Source organism: Amphiprion ocellaris, chromosome 14 (assembly GCF_022539595.1).
Source record: "Amphiprion ocellaris isolate individual 3 ecotype Okinawa chromosome 14, ASM2253959v1, whole genome shotgun sequence".
In the NCBI taxonomy this organism is placed as follows: Eukaryota; Metazoa; Chordata; class Actinopteri; family Pomacentridae; genus Amphiprion; species Amphiprion ocellaris.
Genome location: NC_072779.1, coordinates 30209774 through 30233336, shown reverse-complemented (window position 1 = coordinate 30233336; position 23563 = coordinate 30209774). Strand labels below are relative to the sequence as shown.

Genomic DNA, 23563 nt, shown 5'->3' with positions numbered 1-23563 from the left:
GTTCCCACAGGTGTTACAAATAATTAAAAAAGGAATCCTTACCCTGCAGAATACAGACATTTTACCACTACTGCGACAACAATCACTGAATTTTTAGTTTTTTTTACAGAATCCAGTTAGTGTAAATGATTTATTTTTAATTGAAATGTGCAAAACAAAGCTATTTTGATGAGATATCACAATTTTAAGCTCAGATTTGTTTGTTTTTTTGGACAGAACTGCACGTCAAACATGATTAATTAAAGAAAAACTGAAAATCAGATGATTCTTTTTTTTTTTTTTTAAGCTTTCTGCCTCTGATAAATGGTGTAATTCGGCTATTTTTTTTTTATAAGACACCATGTCTTTCAAGCCCGCCGGCAGGATTAGGGTTTTTTTTTTTTTTTTTTTTTGCTCTGGCAGCTGCAAATGATACCAAATTGTAAATTTAGGGACTTCTGTGATGTGATGTGACGCTATAAAGCTAATTGACTTTTTTATGTGCGTGTGGGACTAGTGATACTGATGCACAACGAGAGAACAGGTGGAGTTTCCACTCAATAGTCCCCCTGAGTGCAGCCATAACATCCTTATGTCACAGTGTCAAGCATATCTCCGCACAATGGCGACATGTAGAAACATGCACATTAAACAATCGTGCAAAACTGCAACAGATGGTTAGCAATTAGGAAACATGTCATAACATCAGCGTTGGTACACTGGGAAGTGAGAGACGGGCTGCGTGTTTAAACAGGCAAGTGTTCATGAATGACAGAATAAATTAAGGTAAATGTGTTAATTAGTGCGCAAGGGGAGGGAGGAATTAATACCAAGGTGTGCTGGCAGGAAAGAGGCAACAAGCAGGGGTGGCAGTAGAAATTTTAGGGCCCGAATGGAGATTCTGGATCAGTGGCCTCCCGGAACTTTTGAAATTTAAGAAAACTGAGCTGAATATTTGCATTAAAAAAGTGGAGAAGGAGCTCATTTTCAGCTCCTCCTGGAAGTGGCTCAAAACGCATCAATTCATGCCTCATTGTTCGGGTTGTCGTAGCTGGAGAGGTACACACAAACATACCCACACACCCACGTCTGGCAAGGCTGTGGATCTTCCCTCCCACCGGCAGATGGATGGGGTTAATATCATAATTAAGCACCTCAGCCAACGGTTCCTGTTTACCGCTCGGTTGCTAGGCAGTGACATCAGCTGATCCCTCCCTCCTTCCTCTCTAATCCCTTCCCTCTGCCTCACACTCCCTCACACACACTCGCCACTCTCTCTGCTCTCTCTCTCTTCCAGACAGGCAGCGCAGACGTGGGCAGAGTGTGGGGGTACAGGAAGAGGAGAGAGCGGGAGGGTCGGTAGTAGAGGCTCAGACAGCATGGTCTGGGTCTGAGGACGAAGCAGCAGCAGCAGCAGCAGCAGCAGCAGCAGCAGCAGCAGCAGCAGCAGCAGCAGCCTCCACAACTCCATGTAGACCCCAGTGGTGACATCCACACATCACCTGGACCCGTCCACCCGGCAGCACCCACCCAGGACGACACCCGCTTTTTTTCCCTTTTTTTTTTCTAGAGGAGCAACAGGAGGAGGACGAGGGTTTGTTTATATTCTTTGGTGGTTTTTTTCTTTTCTTTTCTCAGTTTTTTTTTTTTTTTTTTGGTTTTGGGAGTAGGCTCCGGGCTGGACCGCATGCATGACACAACGCAAAGGCGAGAAACCCACCATCAGCATCCAGGAGCACATGGCCATTGACGTGTGCCCTGGCCCCATCCAGCCCATCAAGCAGATCTCGGACTACTTCCCCCGTTACCCGCGGGGCCTCCCCCCTGCTGCGCCCCACCAGGCGGGCCACATCGGGCCCCTGCGCTCTGCCCTGTCCACCTCCTCGGCTGCTGCCTCCGCCACCACCGCTGCTGAAAGTGACCGGCCCAATGAGGATAACCCAGACCGGGCTTGTGCCGGAGCCGCCGCCTCCTCTCCGGCCGTCAGGAGGGACGAGGAGCCCGATGTGGAGGGATACGACTCCGATGACTCCAGTGAGTGATGGCTGTTTGGTATTTTCCGACATGTCTACATGTGCATGCGTCTATCTCTTTTTAGTTCTCCCTCTCCCTCTCTCTTGTTACTGCATCTCCATTTTTTTTTTCTTTTTTTGCCACCGGTTGCCAGGCATCCCTTCAGCCTTGTGGCTTTGTGGCTTTATCTGTCACCTTTTCTGCTCTCGGCTCCCTCGTCCATCTCTTTCTATCTCCGATCGCCTGCCGTATGTGCGCGTGCATGCGTGTTGCGCATCTGTGTGTATCTCTGTGCTGCAGCTAACTCTTTGCCTCAGTCGACAGACAGCCAACTGTTGCTGCTGCAATGAATACAGCTCCCCCTCCTCCTCTTCTTCCTCCTCAGCTCTCCTCCAGCTGAAAGGAGGATATGTGTGATTTTATGACTGCATGTGTCTTTCAACCGCTGGACGTGAGCGTTTTTCATCTTCCCAGTGTCGACGAGGTGCTTGATCTGTGCCGTTGATCAGTCTCCTCACCGGACCGAATGATTCATGGCTTCTTGATGAAGCATCAAATTAGTCGCAGTTTTGCGCTCAGCAGAATCTGAGTGCTTCTATAAGCTCATCCACACTCTATACGGACAAAACGGGCAACTTCCACTGTTTGTGTTAGTTCTCAGACCATAAAGATGTCTGTGTGTCCATATCAGTCTCTATCGCAGGAGGGAAGCTCCTCTCAGTCAGCCTTTGCCGAATATCATTGCTTTAATGTAACAGGTTTGAGTGGCTGAATATTAATGGAAATTAACGCGCAGCTATTGCAAGTCACAAAGACGGAACAAGATTCCTACATCCTGCAAAACCGTTTTCGCTCTTGATGGAAAGATAATATGACAGTCTGCACCAGCGCTGAGAACTTGAGTAATTGTTCTGCCAAAGCAAACCTCCAGATCTGCCAGATAATTCAGTGAAACATAGCGAAGGTGTTTCTGTTTCAGCATTCGGCCGAGTGTGTTTTCGTGTCAGACTCTTGCAGCTCTCACTGGAGGTATACCTCGAGTGTCCTCTGCACAAGAGACTTGTGATTGCAGGTTAATGTGTGACAGCAGTGCAGCTTCTGTGAGAGTTAATCCATGCAGAGCGGCATGCTGAGGGGGCTTAGGCCGGCTCTAATCCAGAACTGGACAGGAGCTGCCCGGCGGGGGGGGATGGTGGAGAGCAAGAGGAGGCAGGTCGGCTTGGCAGATGTTGCTCTATGACCTCTATAACCAGGGCTTCACTGAGGAGAGAAAAGAGATGTGCAGAGATACATCCTTCTTCTAATTTGTGAGAGTGGTCCTCCATTAGCGAGAGAATCGACTTTTGCACCGAGATATGACTCTCAGAGGGTGTTTGCTCTTTTGTTTTCTACAATCACAACAGCGTTCCCGTTGGTTCATTGTGAAGAGTGTGTGGGAATTAATATTATCAACTGCAAAGTGATACTTCTGGTCTAGAGTACCTCTAGCAGCTGTTTACGTACGTTTTCAGTCTAACAGTTTTTTTTCCAAGGCATTTACACTGAACACAGAAATGCAGAATGCAAATAGTTCTTTTTTTGTCATCTAATTTAGCCAATTGTGCACCAAGATTTTGAGCTGGTAACAAACTCTCAACCATAGAGTTAATCAACACAGTTGTCAGATGTGGCTTTAAAGGACAATGGTGAGATAGTGTGACCGGTACTCTGACGCTCCTTTGACCAGTTGCTATAAAATGCAGCTTTATTCCACTGACATGATGCCACAGATGACAAGATGAAGAGGAGAACTGGCTGTTGGATGCTAGTATGTCAGACTCAAAGCTGCATAACTACACCGTTTGTCGTAGGAGCTTCAGCAGAAATCAGCTGGACTTCTCTTGTACGTTGTTTCAAGAACCTGCAAGAGAAGTCCAGCTGGTCTCCACTGAAGCTCCTACAATTACCATGACCTGGAGGACTGAGAATCTCCAGACATGCATAGTTTGTCTTCAGAGAAATCGTTTTCAGACTGCATGGTATGACAGACAATCTGCCACGTGATGGTTGTGAATGATCGACAACCTCATTAACTCTGTCTGTTGCAGATGTGTGACTCGTTACTGACCTGTAATTTCTGTTCCATGACCCTGCTCTTCATCCGTCCATTATCCTTTCCAATACGGTGGTTGTTTCATGACCTGTTGCAAAGATGCTGTGTGTTGGTATCACCTTGTGTTAAAAATAATGGATAGCATATGGGATATCTGGTCCTAAGATTGGGGTCGGGGCCAACAGTGGGAATTTTAAAGCGATTTACACAAATCAATGTGCAATTCTTTGTTTTGTGTCTGTTGTTTTATAGAAATGTGATTAACAACATCAGATGCTGTGCTGTGACACAGAATCACTGTTCTTCTTTAACCCAGCTTAATTTAACACTTAATCAGTGGCCTGAGGTCAGTAAGCCTTATACAAGTCTCTGTGCTCCTTTACTAGTTCTACTCCCCGATATTGTGTGCTTACAACTCAGAAATGCCTGCCTCCTCTGGTTGCTACAGTATTATACAGCTATTACATCAGGTATTATTGCTAAAGTAAAATACTTGAAGTGTGTATTCTCTCAGAAAATGATACTGGGTATCGGTAGATGATTCAAAACCAACTGGGAGCAACAAACCCTTGATCAGGACGTCCCTTGATAGAATTAATATTTTTGTTTGTTATCAGTACGGCTTTTTGTTCAGAAATCAGAAAACATATAAATATGTGCAGGTGTACATAGCTGTTGTTATGATTTCAGTATAAAATAATCAGGTTGAAATTATTTAATATGCTGGAAATACCAACCTTTTCTGTTGATTTATAATTCATTTAGGCTAATTAGGCTAGCAGGTAGAGTGCACTTAGCGCACTGTGGCTGATTTCGTTCATCTGGAGATAATACACAGATTGCTTTTTGTTTTCCCTTCAACCAATTGATTGGTTGGAGAGTCGCTATAAATTCACTCAAGATTCTCTTTGGTTGACTGCATCCTTAGTAAAGATGTATTTGCATTCTGGATTTAGATAGCAGTCTAAAGTGAACCTGTTACTGCTAATGTTAGCAATCAAAGGGTTTATGGGTAAAAATAGAGGAACCAGCACCTCCACCTTCATTTGTTGTTTCATGATGTCCATTCTAGAACAACAAATATTAATATGTTGACATTACATGCTGTATTTTTATGTTTGCTCAGTTTATGTAGTAAAAGTTCACTATGACTTCTTTTACTGACATTTAGCTACATGTATGATGCAAAAATCCGCTTTGACTCAGGATATTTCAGTCAAATAAATTACAATCAAACATACAACATCACTGTACAACTTCTGATGACAAGCACCGAAACCATTTATTTGTTCTACGACTCTTTGTCCGTTAAGGCAGAAAAGCGCTGCCCATTTAGCATTGACTGCTATTATGAGTGGATGCTTTGACACACCACTTACTGGAGAAGTTGTTATTGGGAGGGCTGAAGAGCTCAATGTGCATCAAACCAAGTGTTTGCCTGATCCTCTAAAAGCATCTGAAAACACCTCTGTGACAGTGGAATCCAGCAGGAGGAGCTGCGTCTGCCAGTTTCAAAGTGTTCAAGCATCTGGATAGAATGCTAGTTTTAATCCATCTCTATCGGGGCTTTTTCTCGACAACAGTAGCCGTCCAATCCATTAAGGACGCGTGAAATGGCGAGTGTTTGCTGCGTGCAACAGGTGACACGCCGTGGCATGTGTGTACCTGTAAGTTTATTAAAGAGGATTTGGTACGCAAACATGAGGATCAGTCACACTACAGGTTTATGGAAACGTCAAACCGCCGGCTCCTCTCCATCCTCCCTGGTAATAAGACAATTAGACACAAACATCTGCCTGAACATTGTCTTAATGATTTTGCAATCACCTGAAGAGTCATCAGTGGTGCAGGATAATTACAATGTCAACTCCTCTTTCAAGAAAGGACAAAAAAAGAAGGGCCAAACAAGGAAGGACCACAGAAAGTGCAAACTGTATTGGATGAGTTATCCAAAGTATGACTCATCTGTGTGCTTGTCACCAGCCTCAAGTACTGTCTAATGAAGGTAGGCACTAAAATATATAATTAAAAAATGAATAACAAGTGGCTGTTTGGGTCTGATGCAACATCCCAATAATCCCAGGCTGCTGCTGCTGCTGCTGCCACGGAGTTTGAAAGGAGAAACATAATGCATATAAACATAACACTACAGCAGCAGCACACAAGTGTGCTTTAAGAAATGCAATCACAGGCTCAATGATTAAGACCTACTGTACTTAATGTAGGAAAATGAGCACTTTAATGCTTTAACACTGCAGGTGATGCATGCATATGGTGTTCCTGGCTCGGGTTTGTGTACGATTCTTATTTCTGTGGCGACATTAGCACGCATGGAAAAAACATGACCTCATGCTGGGACACTCCAGGCACAGATGCGACGCAGTTTTATATTGGAAATAGCTCAAACATCAACAGCAGTCATCAGGTTTTGATCTCAGATTCGCCATTTCAGACTTGTCATTTTTTGCACCGAAGCTTGACAGGCATCCAGCGAGAAATTGCCTCAGCGGGCCAAAAACACAATGCAACCACAAGACATATTACAGCTTTTGTGTCTGTATGCGTTTCTTTGGTTAAGAAGAATAACTTGTTCCTCGCTGGCAACAAAAGCCTCCACAATTTCTTTCAGTTCAATATTTATGGCATTTGAAAATATTTTGCTGGATATTCACTTTCTGATGTCAAGACCTTGTAAAGCACACAAAGGAAAAGAATATTATTAAAAGTAAAAGGGGTTTCTTGAAGATATTTAAAATGTGACAACAAATAAGCCCTGGAATGCAACAACAAACATCACAGATTGCTGTTGAAAGGATTTTTCCTTTAAGATACGCTGCTGCTGTAATTTGCAGTGCTGAAAGATTTGCTAAAGGACAGCTGAAACCAAGGCTATTTGATAAAAGCTCATAATAAAAGCGAGGAACATCATATCAGTTTGGCAGACATAACAGCTTCTACTGGATGACGAGCTTATAAGAATTTTAAAAAAAAACAAATGGAATTTTAACAACTTTCTTCTGTTATCAGCTTCCCTTGTGTTTGTGTTTCCAACTTTATTTCATCTTGGAGGGTCAGTAACATTTTATTATCGTTTGTTGTGTAGCTGATCTGATAATTCCTGGACTCATACATATGAATCACACACTGAGGTGAAGTAATTTCTCCCTTCTGGCGACGAAGCGAGCACCACTGTGATCTGAATGAAAAAAAAAGCTGCTTTCATTTCAATTTGTTTGTCTTTGAAAAAAGTTGTAACTTTTTACCCCTGTCACGGTGCAAAATGCAAGAGAAAAGGAACTCTGTGCTTCCTGTTGGTGGTTTAAAAGAACCAGCGCTGCCCCAAATTGGCTCTTGGTGGTCCTGCGGGACTCGATCCAGTATCTGCATGCTTCCTCTGGAGGGTGGATGGGGGGAGGGTGGAGCAGCGTGGCGCCGTTCTCCCTCCTGAGCCAAATCACACGGGGACATCTCAATCCTCGCTAAGAACCTGCTGGCTAATCTGCATAACAGCAACATTTCCACTGATTTACTGTGACTCAACCTTGATTTTAATTGAAGCGGAAAAGTGCATCGCCCACCGAGTGTCCCAGCTCCCCCGCCGAGGAGAGAGGGAGGAACCAGAACCGTCCGGTCATCCGGATCTGTCCCACATTAATTAATGATTGTTTGTCGCATCCACGGAGGGGCAACATCCTCGCCGGTCAGGAGGAATAGCCGGTGTGACCCACATGACAGAGCGGGCTCTTGTGTTTTTGAGAGATAAGCCTCGGAGCCGTATGTGTTGACAGGGCCGGTGCAGGGCGGCTGGGGGGTTAGAGGGAGCTGCTAATGTATGCACACACTGCTCTCCCTCGAGATGTCTTGTTCTGGCAGCGCTGCCATCTCCTCAGCACAGGAGTTGAGCTACAGTGTTTGCTTGTAGTTGTCATCTGGTGAGAGGAGATGCAGCCGGAGCATGACAGAAGTGTCGAAAACGAAAGGATAGTGATCCGTCAGGGAAAGTAAACGGAATCAGCTGCTGTGTTTTATGTGGCGCTGCAGCGAGGAGAGTTTCCTCGTAAAAATATGTTTATTGGGATCTTAATTAAGATGACACATTTTACAAAGATGGTGCGTGTTAAAAATTGATGGGCTTCCATATGAATCATACAATACACGGACATTTTTTATTGCTTTTTCTGTCATGTGTCCACCTACAAAGATAATAGAGACTTTTTACAATCTCCTATATTGATAACTTATATATAGCACCTTTAAACATCAGCTATGTTCTACAAAATGCTCTACATTGTGTTTCTAATACACTCTTACACATTCAAGGTGGGGCTGCACAGTGGATCAGTGGTCAACACTGTCACCTCACAGCTAGAAGATCTCCAGTTCGCGGCCTGGGATCTTTCTGCATGGAGTTTACATGTTCTCCCTGTGAATACTTGGGTTTTCTCTGGGTTCTCCGGCTTCCTCCCACAGTCCAAAAACATGCAGAGGCTAATGATGAGCCCCAGGGCATGGATATAGGACTCTGGGGTGTTCTATGGTGTTTTGCGACGTTGATGAGCATCCTGGATCCTCTGGGTTTTGTGAGTTGCAGGATGGAGCTTCTGTGGATTGAATGCATTGAGTGGGATCTTTTAGAATCTTTGGAGTTTAAAGATTTCAGCTCTTGTTGCATTCCTTGAGCTGTTCCCGAACAGTTTTTGCTCAGGACTTTGTTTTACCTTGGAAGGTTGCACATGTCAAAGTAACGTCCACATAAATGAGTATTATACATTTTACCTCTTAGTGGTTTAATGTTGTGACTGACTGACTGTTGTGAGTGACTGACCAATGAAGGACAGTTAAGGATTTAGACAGACTTTCCAGTGCAGTTTTCAGCCTTAAGCAGAACTAAAAAATGTGGCATCTTCGTGAGTGGTGACTCTGGTGAGCTATGCAAATGTATTCATCCTGGATATTAAAGCACATTTCTTAACTTTGCTGTTATTTTTGGATATTTTATTAAAGAACTGTGACCAAGATATATACTGAGTGGGACATTCAGTTCTCTCTCATGTCATGAAGAGTGTTTCTACATTAGTAGTGCAATTTTTGTTCTTTATTGCCAGAAACATCCACCAATACTGATATACTGGAAAATAATTTGATTGGATGCTCTTTATAATAATGTTATATTGAACAAAAGCCAGACTGTGGTGGGGATTCACTGACTAAACCACTGGATTGATATCAGAACTACATTGACCTTATTACCAGAATCCTATCAGCCAGATGTGGCCCATTTGCATTAACTCAGTATTTAGCATCATAGCAATCAGTGGCCTCTGCGCAGTGATTTTTACAGCTTTTAAACTAGCACAGATGATAATTTAGACAATCAGGACATCTTAGTGTAGGTGGCAGAAGAGTATCAGTTAGAAAGAAGTTGAATCGATGATCATTTGAGACTACTAAACCTGTGTCTGAATAAGGTTTAAGTTTAGTTATTGGGATAGTTAAGGAGACTTTCAGGATCATCTAAGTATTTTGTGGAATTTTAAGGAGTAGCTACTATCAGGGTTGCCATCGTGATTGTGCTGCCATCTAGTGGTTGCTGTTCACTACAGTTTAATGCTACCTCACAGCTGGATGTGGTCAGAAGTTTAACAGACTACATCCAACCCTGTCTTCACAAAATAAGGCTCCTATACAACTAAACTGCAATGTCATTTAGGGTTGGCAAGACGTGTAATTTCACCATATTTTTGAACCTGTATAGAAAAAGACAGGAGCCTGAAGGTTAAGAAAGTAAAAGATCAGGATGGAGGCACAAGACAGCAAGTACAACTTCATTCAGGAGACCAGGACTTGCTTTTTGCATCTGACCATTATTCTTAAGTTTAATTTTTGACTTGTTTATTTTTCGGTTTTCGTTCAGTGTTTGGTTAAGTTTAGACCCAAAAACAACGTGGTTAGGTTTGGTTTTAATTTTCCCAATGATAACTACTTGGCTGAGTTTTGACACCAAAAGTACTTGGTTAAGTTTTTTACAAAATAGCACCGTTTCACAACATGTTTGAAGATTTTCCTCCATTTTCTATGAGTTCCGCCCCATCTAATATATGATCGGTTTGCTGAAAAGACCCAACAGTAAAACGGTGAAGTAAATGACAAAGATGTGTTGATTTGAATGTAATCCAGCAGAAAATACAATTCCCTCAAAACATGATTGAAAATTGAGTTCCGCTGTATGGAAATGTAATTTCTGGGAGACCGGGGTGCTACATCACAACCTAAAAGTGATGAAGCAAGAACTGAAGTGTGCAGCGGAACTTCAAACTATTCAGGTTAATTCAGCAGCGCTCAGGATTCAGGACTTTCCACAGGATTTAGTCTGACTTGAACTTGTTTGAAAGTTGAGCAGTACTCTGGGGCTCTGCCATGCCGTGCCTCGTAGTTAATTAAAATCGTTTTAAAATTGCTTCTAAAACAAACCGGGAGCCTGAGCAATGAGGCTAAATCTGAAGTAATTTTCTCTCTAAGCCTTTCGAACCTCCTCGGTGGTTCAGCGAGAGCACATATCCACAAAACCTTGATAATGCCAGGAAAAGAAATGGCACGTGTGAGAGACGAATAATTTAATATTTCCCTGTGCACCGCTCCAATTTACATTTAGTAAAGAACATTTTTTTTGTCTTTTCTGGGTTATATAAGTACAAGATTCGCAGCTAAATCAGAGACTAAGTCAGGAATAGATGCTAAAATCCTCAGCGATACTCGATAGAATCACTTAGCAGACTATAGAGTCATAGAAGCATTTTTCCAAACACACTAACAGTGCGCTTTGAAGTGGGGAACACCTGCTACTTAGCAAACAGTTTAGCAGTAACGTGTAAATGCTTTCGGTATCTGACCAGCAGGATAATCTCCTAAAAACTCAGCGTACTCCTTTAAGGACGGCAGCGGAGGAAGCCATCTGTTGCCTCTCCATGAGAAAAAAAAAAAAAAAACGCCATTTCCAGACCTCTGTGAAACTGAGGCCTGCATCAATCCACTTGAAAACGTCCCCTGAGCCTCATAATGCTCAGTTCAATGTAAAGAGTGGGTTCAGCGCTGCCCTACCCGGCACAGGAGAATCCTATTAAGAGTCGATCTGCAAGCTGTCATGCAGTAGTAATGAGTCACTGTGGTGTCCCGTGCTTTCCTGTGACTAACAAAGCAGGCCAGATTGTCAGCCCGGTCACATTATGGGTTATTATTATTGGCACTGTCTCTCTACAGGAACCACTGAGTGTTTTAAGATAGCTGCAGCTCGGCTTCATCAGATCCAAACTCTTGCCTCTGCTCCCTCCGCTTCATCCCGCTAAGCACATTATGTAATGATAATGCCAGCTATTACACACATCCATTTGGCGTCTGCGGCTGTCATCATCATGTGGGGAGAAATGTTGTTTGGCTTCGGTTTGTCACACTTTGCATGCACACGTTGAGAGAGTGTGTCTAAATATTGCTGGTAAAATACAAAATCCACCTGTTGATTTATTTTAATTTTTTTAAATCCCAGACTGGCAGAGTGCTTCATCGCCCCCTCCTCGCCGATCAACAGCAGACTCGCTCCATTTGCCAAAATTAAATCCCAGAGTCTGATCACTTCTCTGCCCACACGCGGCGATGAATCAAAAACTTAACGAACTTAACTGCAACTTCATCGAGTGTGCGCTCGGTCCGCAGAGAGCCCGGTTGGATTTTTAGCCTTTAGTCTCTTCAGTATCTTCGGGTCTGATTGTGCAGTTTAATGAGGCCACAGTTGGGATGTCTGAGGATAAAAGTTCAAAGCTTTCAAGTTGTTACTTCTGACTGCTATTTTCAATTAGGGGCAAAGTTTGTCTGGAGCACTTGATGATCACATTTACATTATAGTCTCAGTGAGAAGCCATTATGGTTCCATCAAAGGATGGTGTGGAGCAGTGACTTAGTGTTGTTTTATCTCTCTCCTGTTGGAAATTACTGGGACTTCATAATTGCAAAGTTCAGACAAAGGCGGATTCTGCTCTAGAATGATCCACTGCAGATATGAAATCCTCATTTATCCACTGTATTACAGAACCTGAGTCAGTTTCATTTCTAGTAGCAGCAGCAGGAAGCCATTTCCAACAAGTTAGCAGCCAGCTGGTGAAAAACACAAAACCTCCAATGGCTTAGTAGATGAATTTTTTTTTCTTCCAAAAGGAGAATTTAAATTCATCAACTGGTCAGAATCAAGACTTCTATTATATGCTGTTGCATGTTTTCCTGATTTGTCAGCTATTCTGACTTTGTAATTACAATAGTAGCATAAATTAGTCAGGTAACTTCGTAATGTCAGTCGCATGTTCTGGAAAGCACTTTGACTTTAAAGGTTCGTATGTACTAGTTATGCTGTCTGCTAGTAGAAATTTGGTCGATACAGGTTTGCTAGAGAAAATATTCTTGCAATATGATCGTAGTTGAAAATATCTTTGTGTTTTCTTGCTGTTTTGACATCAGTTACTGATTAAAACAGACACTATCTTGATTAATCTTCACTATCATCCAGTAGCCAATAGAAGAGCTGCAGTATATGGACCTAAATCAATGTCTGTAGCCTTTTCAGACCTGGAACACACACAAAACTAAACTTCATCTCCTGTTGTGTACAAAAAAACAAACAACATAGGATTATATTAACCATAGGTGGGTGTCATTAATCTGTTTTCATTGAGGTAAAGTTTGGTTTTCATGGACATTTCAGTTTGCAGCCTAATGGATGTGAAATTGTTGAGCTTTTTTGGGATTTTTGCAGTAACCTGTTTTGTTCTCTGTGATGTATTTGGACCAATACTGGTGCTGAAATGTGGAAAAAGCCTTAATTAAATCACTTCACACACCTTGAAGTACATCACTTGTGCGAGCCCGTCCATTAATGTGCAGGCAGTACCAACTTGTGCTTGTTGAAAGTGGTACAGAAACTAAGTATGAGTGGCGTTACAACTTTTATGGAAAAGCAGGGTGCTCATTCATTAAAACATGAAGCCGACACATTCACATGCCTTCAGATGAATAGAAAGGAATAGTATATCTGTAATACAGGGCTGTAAAAAAGTATTTACAGAAATCTTCTATTTTTGCATATTTGTTACAAATAAAGATCATCAAACTAATTTTAATGTAAGACAAAGATAACCCAAGAAAACATAAAATGCAGTTTTTAGATGATTTTATTTTTGGAAGGAAAAATGCTGCCCTATGTGTTAAAGTTATTGCCCCCTTAGCTACCAATCTACCAAATGACTAAATTCATTTGTCAGTTGGGTTCAGTTTCACCATCCACATTCACATATGGTTACTACCAGGCTTGTTGAGCCTGAACTTCACTAAATAGGACCTGTCTTCATTGTGAAGTAGCTAAAGAGTCTCAAAAAGCAGCACACGGTGCCACGTTCTAAAGAGATTCGAGAACAGTTGAGAGACAGTCATTGACATTCATCAGTCTGGAGGGTTCCAAAGCCATTGCTGAGACTCTGGGACTCCAGAGAACCACAGTGAGATACATTATCCATAAATGGAGAAACATGCAACAGTGGTGAACCATCCCAGGTGTGGACCAGTGACCAGCATTTCTCCAAGAACATCGACATCTAATCAAAGAGTCACAAAAGAACCCAGACGAACATCTAAAGATCTGCAGACCTCACTGGCTTCAGTTAAGGTCCGTCTACATGATTCCACAATAAGGAAGACTCTGGGAGGAAATGGATCCATGGGAGAGTTGGAAGGATCAAACCACTACTGACCAGAAAGAACATAAAGGTTCATCTGACATTTGCAAAAAAAAAATATCTAGATGAGCTCCAAGACTTTTGGAATAACATCCTGTGGACTGATGAGGCAGAGGTGGAAGACATGGGTCTGTTACATCTGGTGTAAAGCTAATACTGCATTCCACTAGAAGACCATGATACCAGCAGTGAAACATGGTGGTAGTTTGATGGTTGGAGGACCTGGATGACTTGTCATCACTGATGGAGCCATGAATTCTGCTCTCTGTCAGAAAATCTTCATGGAGAAGATCCACCATCAGTTCATGACCTAAAGCTCAACACTGATGGTTTATACAGCAAGAAAAAGAACACAAGCAAGTCTAGACTTGAATCTAACTGAGATGCTGTGACAAGACCTTAAAAGGGCAGTTCATGATCTAAAACCATCTGACGTGACTGAATTAAAACTATTCTGCAGAGAAGAGTGGACCAGAATTCCACCATGGTGATGTAAAATACTGATCAAAAGCTGGAACAAACATTTAACTGCAGTTGTTTCTGCCAAACCAGTTATTAGGTTCAGGGGGGCAATTACTTTTTCACAGGGATGATAGAGATTTTTAATATTTTTTTAATAAATCCTCATTTAAAAACTGCTTTTTGTGTTTTGTGGATTATCTCTGTCTAATATTCAATAAATATGAATATTAATTTGATGATCTGGAACATTTAACTGTGAAAAATATGCAGAAATAAAATATTTCTGTACAGCAAGGTATAATTCTGCACATACGAGAACAACAGACACCAAACACATCTATTTTAGAGCATAACTGCACCCTAAGACATAAATCACGCATTTTCTTTGTGTTATGACCTGACCACATGGCCAATAATGATAATATTTTCATTTGCATGGTACAGTTCATGCAGAAAGTGCAGCTCAAAGGGCTTTACATCAACAAAAGTGAAAGATTAAAGATAAAACATAAAGATGTAAGTCTTACCTCAGCTTTAGTTGTCGTTTTTTAGATTAAAAAAGTTCCGAATAAGTGATTTCTCACACGTTCCCTCTGTTTTCTGGGATGATTACTGATTATATAACGGTACAAAGGAACCCCACGTTGAGCTGGAAGTTTTGTTTTCCTCTCTTGGGACCCCATTTAGGAGCTTTGGTATATTAGTAGATAATTAGAGACTGATCTTTAATCATTTCACAATTGTTCCATCACTTCTTGTGTTTTTACTTCTACTACTACACACATATCTGTGCACTTGATTTTTCTTGTGTTTTTCTCAGTGAATCAAAGGTTGGGCTCAGCTACAACCTGGAGGAGCTTCTTCTAAATCAGACCCAGACTCTTAAACTCTCACTCGGCCAAAGAGGCTTCTGTTCTTTTCCTCACATTACTCCCCGAGAAGATGCTAAACCTGTGCTCTTTCAGAGTTTCTGTAACCCACCTCAGCTGGATCGATAATAGGTCTCTGCTCTCCTTCTTTGGACTCTTGGAAGCCACATCTTTCAGTCTTTCAGTGTGTTCTCCCGTAGGAGGGGAAGCTCAGTGAGTTGTACAATGCAGCTCTGCAGCAGATGGACCACAGCGTCTGGCTTCACAGAGCAGCGCCGGGCTGGAAATGCTTTCTGAGTTTACCTGGACTAATACCAACCACGCAGGAGGATTTCCTTGTGTAGGTGTATTGTGTGATTTGCTTTATTGTCTGCCAAAGTGGATTTATTTCTTTGGGGTGGGGGACGTCCGTCTTGCCAGATGGTCTCCAGACGACTGCGTGCTTAAAGATTATGTATGTAATCTCTAATCACACTGTGCTGAAGTTAAGGAGAAATGACATTTACATGGTAATTCAATACATTTTAATTTGGAATGGGGTGACGAATGGAAGTGGGCGAGTAGTAGGAGAGAAAGGCCATCGGATCATTAAAACTGAAAGGGTTTATCCCTGTGGGAACACGAATGTGCTGAGAAAATGTCAAAGAGACAAAAACAAACCCCCGCAGAATGACAGAGTTATAGTTTTGTCTTTGTGAAATCTGCAAGATAAGATCAGCAGTTTATATTTTAGCTGAATTTCTAGAGTTTTGGCTTCACATCTACAACAGGTGGCCAACACATCAATCAATCAATCAATCAAACTTTATTTATATAGCACTTTTCATACAATAAAAATGCAACACGAGGTGCTTTACAACATTTAAAAACATTAAAGTAAAAACAAGAAAACCTGTCCGTCCCACCCTCGATATGTACATATGTACACACAACTATACACACACACACACACACACACGCACACACACACACACACACACACACACACACACACTCTCACCATGGACTGTAGGGAGACATGGCATGGCACTGAGGATCATGGAAAACGCCACCACACTGGGAGGAGTCGCAGGCCATGACCACCGGGGGCGCCAGCACCTGACCCCAACATACAGGGGGACCCCCACACCGAGGTGGGGAGCCCCCCCAACCAGCCGGGCCAAAGGGACCCGGGGACAGCACCCCCATCAGCAGACCGGATACAGCCCCCAGTGTGGAGGACACCCCTGACAAAACACTGGATTTAAAAACTAAAACTTGAAAGTATAAGACAAAAGGCCTGTAAGATGCTTAATTTCAGATAATTTTCATGTCAAAAGACCAGGAGAACAAAGGTTTAATTAGAATTTAACCACTTTGCCTAAATGCAACCAGTTTGGCCTATTTATTAAGGTACATCGCTGATAATTTTACCATTAAAACACAAAAATACAAGTTTTCACAAGACTGACATTCAATCGAACAACTTTCTTATAACCATTGATGAAGCATCTTTCGCTCGTACATAATGTTTTATCACCTCGCGCACCAAGTGCTGTAAAATTTTCCAGCAAGTTGAAGTTTAAGCACCCTGATTGAAATAAGATTTAAGGTTTCTGAGTAAAATGACACATTTCTGGCATGAGAGATTTGTTAAGGTGTAATGATGAGATACAACTACTGCAAATCAAGCACTTGTCAGAGTATCGTGACATTTCAGAGCACATTTAGCACACTTGTGCCTCAGAAAAACAAAAGCTCATCACAGAGAAGCTCACATATGGATCCTCAACAGCAACGCTCCATTTTTATCCTGATGTTGTTACTCAACAGCTTCAAAAGCTGCACTTTAGTTGTGGAGTGAAGTGAAGAGGTGTTGCAGCTTTACCTCATCTGCAGAGGTTGCTGGACCTCTTTTATATTTCATCAAACCATATACTTACACCTGTTTTCAATTTTCTCCAGTATGTTGTGATTGAAAATACAAGATGCACCTTTTTCCTTTAGATTTTTTGTCTTTGCAGCTTCACTTAGCAGCTCAACTTGCAGTTTTTTAACTCATGCAGTCGAAAAAGAGGGTAAATGTACCGTGTGAAGGTCCTCTGCAAACCTCGGCTTAATTGCTTTTTCATCCTCACATGCATGCTGTGAAATCACTGGAGACAAGTTGCAGGACACGCTGTCCACTCGTCACCGGTGATAAATCCACACGGCAGCGAAGGGTCAAAAGAAACCACCAAAAAAATCCCATCCCGCTAAGTGCATTCTTCTCGGTTCGCAGAGATTAAATATTTGACTACAGGAGTCTATTAGTTCCAGCTGTTCCGTCCGCTGCTTCGTATTCACACGATCACTCAATTTGATTTAGATTCTGTCTTGAACTTTTTGCAGCGTGAAGATAGAAGTCGATGAGTAGCAGCTCCGTACTGTTCCTTTGGATTCACAGTAACTTTGAAGCCTCTGCAGCGATGTTGTCTTCTGTTACGCTTCCCGAGGTGTGACACGATAATGAAGCAGAGCAGAAAAAAGGCCTGTGTACTTATTCTCCAGTGCATTAGCAGCAGCAGTCAGTCAGTCTCAGTGAGAGCCATAAGAAAGCACATCAATACTTCTTTAAAGTGGAAATCTACAGCCGTTAGTGTAAACACAGTTTTTCTAGCTTTGGTGTTGGGCCGCTCCATAAAAACACATCACAGTCACTTTGTACAACCATGTTTATCTACCACTGTGCAAAAAAATTTAGTTCTGGTTGTAATTTGAATGCAGTCTATATTCCATACAGTCACATCCTTGCATATAAATCATCATTAGGCTTGTTTTACCTTTTAATGAGCCTTTGCTAATAATCATCAGGAGGTTGTACTGGAATCTTTGACTGGTAAGCTGGCAAAATGAGCCCTCAGATTTGTCATTGTTGAGTTTGATTCTCCAAATGAAGACTGAGACGATGTCTTTGTCGACCAACAAATCATTAGTTAGAAGAATAGATAGGGTACCCAGGTAGCTCAACTGGTTGAGTGGGCAACCAGTAAATAGGGATTTCAGTCCCTGACGCCACACCCTAGGTTTGATGAATTTCTTCATCATTTAACATTAAGAACTTACAGCCTCAGGTGTCAAAGCCATTTTTAATAGAGTACAAGGTCTTATGGTTAAAGTAGTTCAGATTATTATGAAAATAGAGGACCATAACTTCATTAAGCATGTACTAAAGTATGTTTTCTCAAACCACAAAAACAAAGAATTTTTTTTTTTCTGGGAAATTTGCTGATATTGCTTCTTATAAACTTAATTTAGTGAGTTGAGTGAACTGTTCATTTCATTTACTATTTAAAGTTGAAGTGTCCAAGCGTACTCATATTTAAGGTCTAAAGTGACCTGAACATAAAAAAAAATTGAACTTTTACATTAACTATAAATGAGCAAAACTACTATATTTGCATTAACAAAAAAGAAGCTATGCTGATTAGATTCAATTTCCTTATTATATTTTACATTGTGATTTTTCCTCCAGGCATATTTGCAGATGATCAGCTCTTTAAATAAATGAGGATGACTTCTTGTGCACAAGTTATCCTTGAAGAAATGCAGAGTTCCTGAATTTATTAAAAATGCATTTTTAATGTTAAAATATCTCATTAGTCATGAATTCAACAAAATTGATGGACTGTCCTTGAAAATTTCAAAATTTTAAAAAAGAAATCTAATCTTTGCAGGTTTTTTGTGAAATTTTGGATGATTGAACTTCCTTTAGATAAGTTTTATGTGTTTTTGGTACAACTTCTCAACATGTTAAACCTGCCAAGACACCTAAACTAGACATCATTTTTGTGTTCGTAAGTCAGATAATTTGGGAGTAAATGGTTTAATCTTTAACTGTATTGTACTTTAAAGGCTTGTTATATGTTTCTTTTGCTTGTTTATTTGGAGCAAATGGATGAATTTCTCAGACTAAATATTACAATATTTATCTCTGAAATATAAAAGTTTCTGTAAATTGTCCTTAGGTTCAGCAGCAGAGTCAATACATTTTCTACATCTGCTCCAAAGCAAACTTTACCGTACGGAGGGGAGAAACGCCTGCAGCTCTTTGCTCGACTCCACTCGATTAGCATTTGTTCTCGTCCCACCAGTTAGAAATGTGTGTGTTGCTGAAGAGAGCGGCAGAACAAAAAAAAACAAAACAAAACAAACAAAAAAAATCCCACACAGCGCTCTGAACAATAATTCAGAGGGCTGCTTCATCACACCATTTCCAAGAACTGATGCTGTGATTTTCAATGGTCTGACTCCCTGCAGCTTCTTGTCTTTTCCTTGTGTCTTCTGACTCATGGTGTCTCCACAAGGCTCTTAGTTTCCTTTTAATTGCTTGTTAGTTTTTATTTGTAATCTACGGTACACACTAACGCACAAACAAAACTCAGTAAATATTGAAGTATTCTCACCATCGTTTACAGGAAGTAGTTTACTTCATAGCAGTCGGTGACAGCTTAGAAAACATGCAATACTGAGACTTTTATTATTTTTTTGAGTGGGTTGCTCTTGGATTTCTATCTAAAATAACTTGCGGGCAATGAAATGTGACTTCACAGCGCAGTTTTTAATATATCACAGCACTAATCGCCTACCAGAGGACCAGAAAAGGATGCCAAGGAGGAAATGGGAATGCTGCCCCACATTACGTAGGCGGGGAAATTGACAGGAAGATAAAAATACATACAGTATACGTACACCGAGGTAGAAATACATTTTACTTAATGGATCTGGAGTTGCAGCTTGATTACTACACTCACAATGCTGCGTAAACTCCTGTTTCTCTTATGTAAACCTCTTTATTCAACAGAGCGGGATTAGAGAATTGTGTAATATGGCGTATGGTTTAAATCGAGGATTTCTTTTAGCTCCCAACACAGTCAAAGCTCTGCCATTAGTGAATGAAATCTGCACATAAAGTACAGCTCGGGTTATTGCAAAACGGCCTCATCAGCAGAAATCAATATTTGTATCAAGCACTAAGCGGGGTGTTCCCCACTTCATGCTATCACATTAAAATGAACAAACCCCCCCAGACATTATGCATAGACTCTGAGTTTCAGCAGGTATGTAATCATATAACCGAGTAGAAAAGATGACCATCTTTCATCTCCTAATGTACCCACGCTGCTCCCTGACAGTCTGCAGTGAGCTTCAGGACCACCTGGTGATGCAGTGGACTTTGGGACGAGACAAACAAACCAGAACTTGTGTGTGCAGCTCGTATCAAAAAGCCCATTTCGCCCTCGGAGCGAATCAGACTTTGGCCGGATCTGGTGTTGCTCTGACGCAGGAGAAGCAGTCAATTGAGAGAACATGAAGTGTGATAAATGAAGAGTGCTGCTTGGCTGTTTGAATCATCCATGAGTCCTCTCTCAGGCTGAAGTACTGCAGCAACCCTGCACTGACCAAATGTGCTTTGGCTTCATGACAGACTCAGAACTGTAGCATCCCTAATATTCTGTCTCTATAATAATCATGTAGTTCTCTTCTTTGTTGGTTGTTGCATTGTGTTCATTCCCGGTTAGTGTCCCAAGTTGCTCACAAAAGCCCTGAACAAGCTGACTTCAAACTAGCAACAGATGGCCAGCTGACAGTAAAAGCATATTGTGAATGAGGAAATAATTTCCCATAGCAAAGGATCCAACTGATTTTCAGCCTGAAGTGCTAATCAGGAAGCTTTTCAAACCAATAATTCAACGTGACACCCAGTCAGTAGAGACTTGGTGACCTTTGAGTAACAACCTTTAGGTGTTAAAGGTGGAGGATGTAACACACCAACATTTCAGTTTCATTTCAGTTCAACATTTACTGCATTTTCCACAAGATGCTGAAGCCTCCTCATCTCTAGCAACTTCCTCCAGCATCTCCTGGAGGTTCCCCAGCAGCTCCCAGGCCTCATGGGTGATACATGCCCTCCAGTCAGTCCTCTGTTGGGCACTGGGGCCTCCACCCACCGGACCATCCCTGGTAGACGTCTAAATGGAAATGTGTCGGGAGGATCCTTATCAGGTACCAGAACTTCCTCAACTGTTAAAGGAGCAGCAGGTTTAGTCTGAGCTCCTCTTAAACCCAGCAGTTCTGCAGAGAAAACTAATTTCAGCTGCTTGTATTTTCAGTTTTGTTCTTTTAGAGTTCATAAGGACGCAGACCAGCTTCATCAGCTCCAAGGTGAGGTAGAATGATGACATTACTAAGAATCTGCATCGAATCTACACGTTTCAACTATGTCTTTAGTTATTGCTTTGATTACATCTGTAAATATCCATCTACTTGCACACCAGCCAGACAGTATTTTACTACACTATTGCACTATCCCTTGCTTGCTTCTTAGTGTCTTTGTCTATTTAGTTTTTTCTACTGTGCCTTGCATGTTTGCACTTTGGTCTGACAGAATTTCAATCATTTCAATCCCGTCTATGTTCTGTACATAAACCAAAATTGACAATAAAGTTGACAGAAGCAATGACAGAATCTCCCACAACCTAACATCCTTATTGTCTGACTCACCGGTTGTAGGATGCTGGTATAATTCTCCTTCTGTTACCAACACAATAATAATACCTTCATTTATATAGTACGCTAAAGAACAGTGTTCACAAAGTACTCTGAGAGTCAAAACTTGCAACACAGACAATCAAGCAAGATATAGGAGACAAGTCAGAGCAGTCAATTACAATGAATTGTAAAAATGATAAGTTAAATGAATAATTAGATTAGCACTCATCAAACAAGGGAACTAGGCAATTTAAAAATTGAAGAAAAGGACTGAAGATTAGAAGTTAGAAATCAAAAATCAAAAAATTAGAGAATTAAAGACGACATCACACCAAAGAAACAGGCAGCTAAACTGAACCCCACACTGATTTTATGGATTCAGAGTTTTTTAAATGACAGGCCACAGCAGGTGTTTTTAAATGGTTTTAAATCCAGCAAGTTGATTTTAAACACAGGCGTCCCTCAAGGTTGTGTTTTATCCCCCATTCTCTTCTCTGTGTGCACCAACAACATCTCCTGTACCAGTGAAGGAATGATTCTTTTTAAATACGCAGATGACATGGCTCTGGTGGCTCACCTGGTGGCTCACCTGGTGGCTCACCTGCCGGACAGCGCTGCTCTGACCCGTTACCTGCAGACAGTCAACAACCTGGTCCCAATTTTTCATAAGAACTCGCTTGAGCTGAACATCTCAAAAACAAAGGAGTTGTGCTGTGGGGGCAGAGGTAAATCTGTCACACCCCTTTTTATACCCCTCAATATACAGGGTCAGTCTGTGGAGCAGATTGAAGTTTATAAATACCTGGGAACAGAGATTGACACCAACTTGTCATTTGGGAATCATGCTGATTCAGTTTACAAAAAAGCACAGCAGCACCTTCACCTGCTGAGGAAGACTTTTAATGTCAGCAGAGGCATTTTAACCCTGGTTTGTACCTCACTCATTAAATCCATCCTCACTTTCAACATTTCATCCTGGTACAGCTCCCTCTCCACTAAACACAAAACAAAACTCCTGTATTGTCAATCAGGCCAGCAAAATCATTGGTTCACCACAAACTCATATCTCTGAACTGTTTAAGCGCTCTGTGATCAGGAAATCCTCCCTGATCATAGAAGATCCCTCTCACCCCTTCATCACTCCTTCCAGTTACTGCCATCAGGAAGACGTCGGAAAGTCCCACTGGAACACAACAACGTCTACAAAAAATCCTTTATTCCCACTGCAATAACCACCCTGAACAAAATAAAATAAGACACTGAGCACAATTTATTTATTTATGTATTTTTATCAGCTGCTGTTTCTTTTTAACATTTCTTTTAGACATCTACTTTGCGAACTTGTGTTTTCAGTGTGTTTTTAGGTGTTGTATTTTATTCTTGGAGCCTGTCAAAGAAGAATTTCTGTCACCATTTGGGACAGACAAGATCTATCTATCTATCTATCTATCTATCTATCTATCTGTAAGTAAAATAAAACAAGAGGGAACATCTAAAATAAACAGGATATAATACAAAATAGAACACTAAAACTAAATGAAGTGAAAAGTAAACTTCACACAAAAGCAAGTCTATAAACGTGGGTTTTCAGAGGTGATTTTACATGTTACTGTTTTCAAAATCTGCTTCACTGTGAGAAACAACTGCAGCAACTTCTATGCCAACATCCAACCACACTGAAATTTCAAGTTTTGCAAAGGATTTCTATCAATCTTTAAGGTCACCTAGTAAAGGTTTTTCCTATAAACTAGCCATTTTAATGACGTGCTCGCCTCCCTGCATGCAAATGTTCCACCAAAACAATTACATTTGTCGCTATTTTAAGGAAACCTTGAAGCTTTGTCCTGACATTAGCACCACCTAAA

At 41.4% G+C, this 23563-nt stretch overlaps 1 protein-coding gene across 2 annotated transcripts in view; it reads left to right on the top strand.

Annotated features, from left to right (window-relative positions):
* The first annotated feature begins 1246 nt into the window (after nucleotides 1-1246).
* The window catches only part of doc2b (double C2-like domains, beta), a 203995-nt gene continuing 181678 nt past the window's right edge, over nucleotides 1247-23563 (top strand). For both annotated transcript variants that reach the window (XM_055017076.1, XM_055017075.1), the window contains exon 1: nucleotides 1247-2013. In XM_055017076.1, coding sequence (XP_054873051.1) covers nucleotides 1671-2013 — 343 coding nt within the window. In that variant the 5' untranslated portion in view covers nucleotides 1247-1670. The remainder of the gene's footprint in view (nucleotides 2014-23563) is intronic.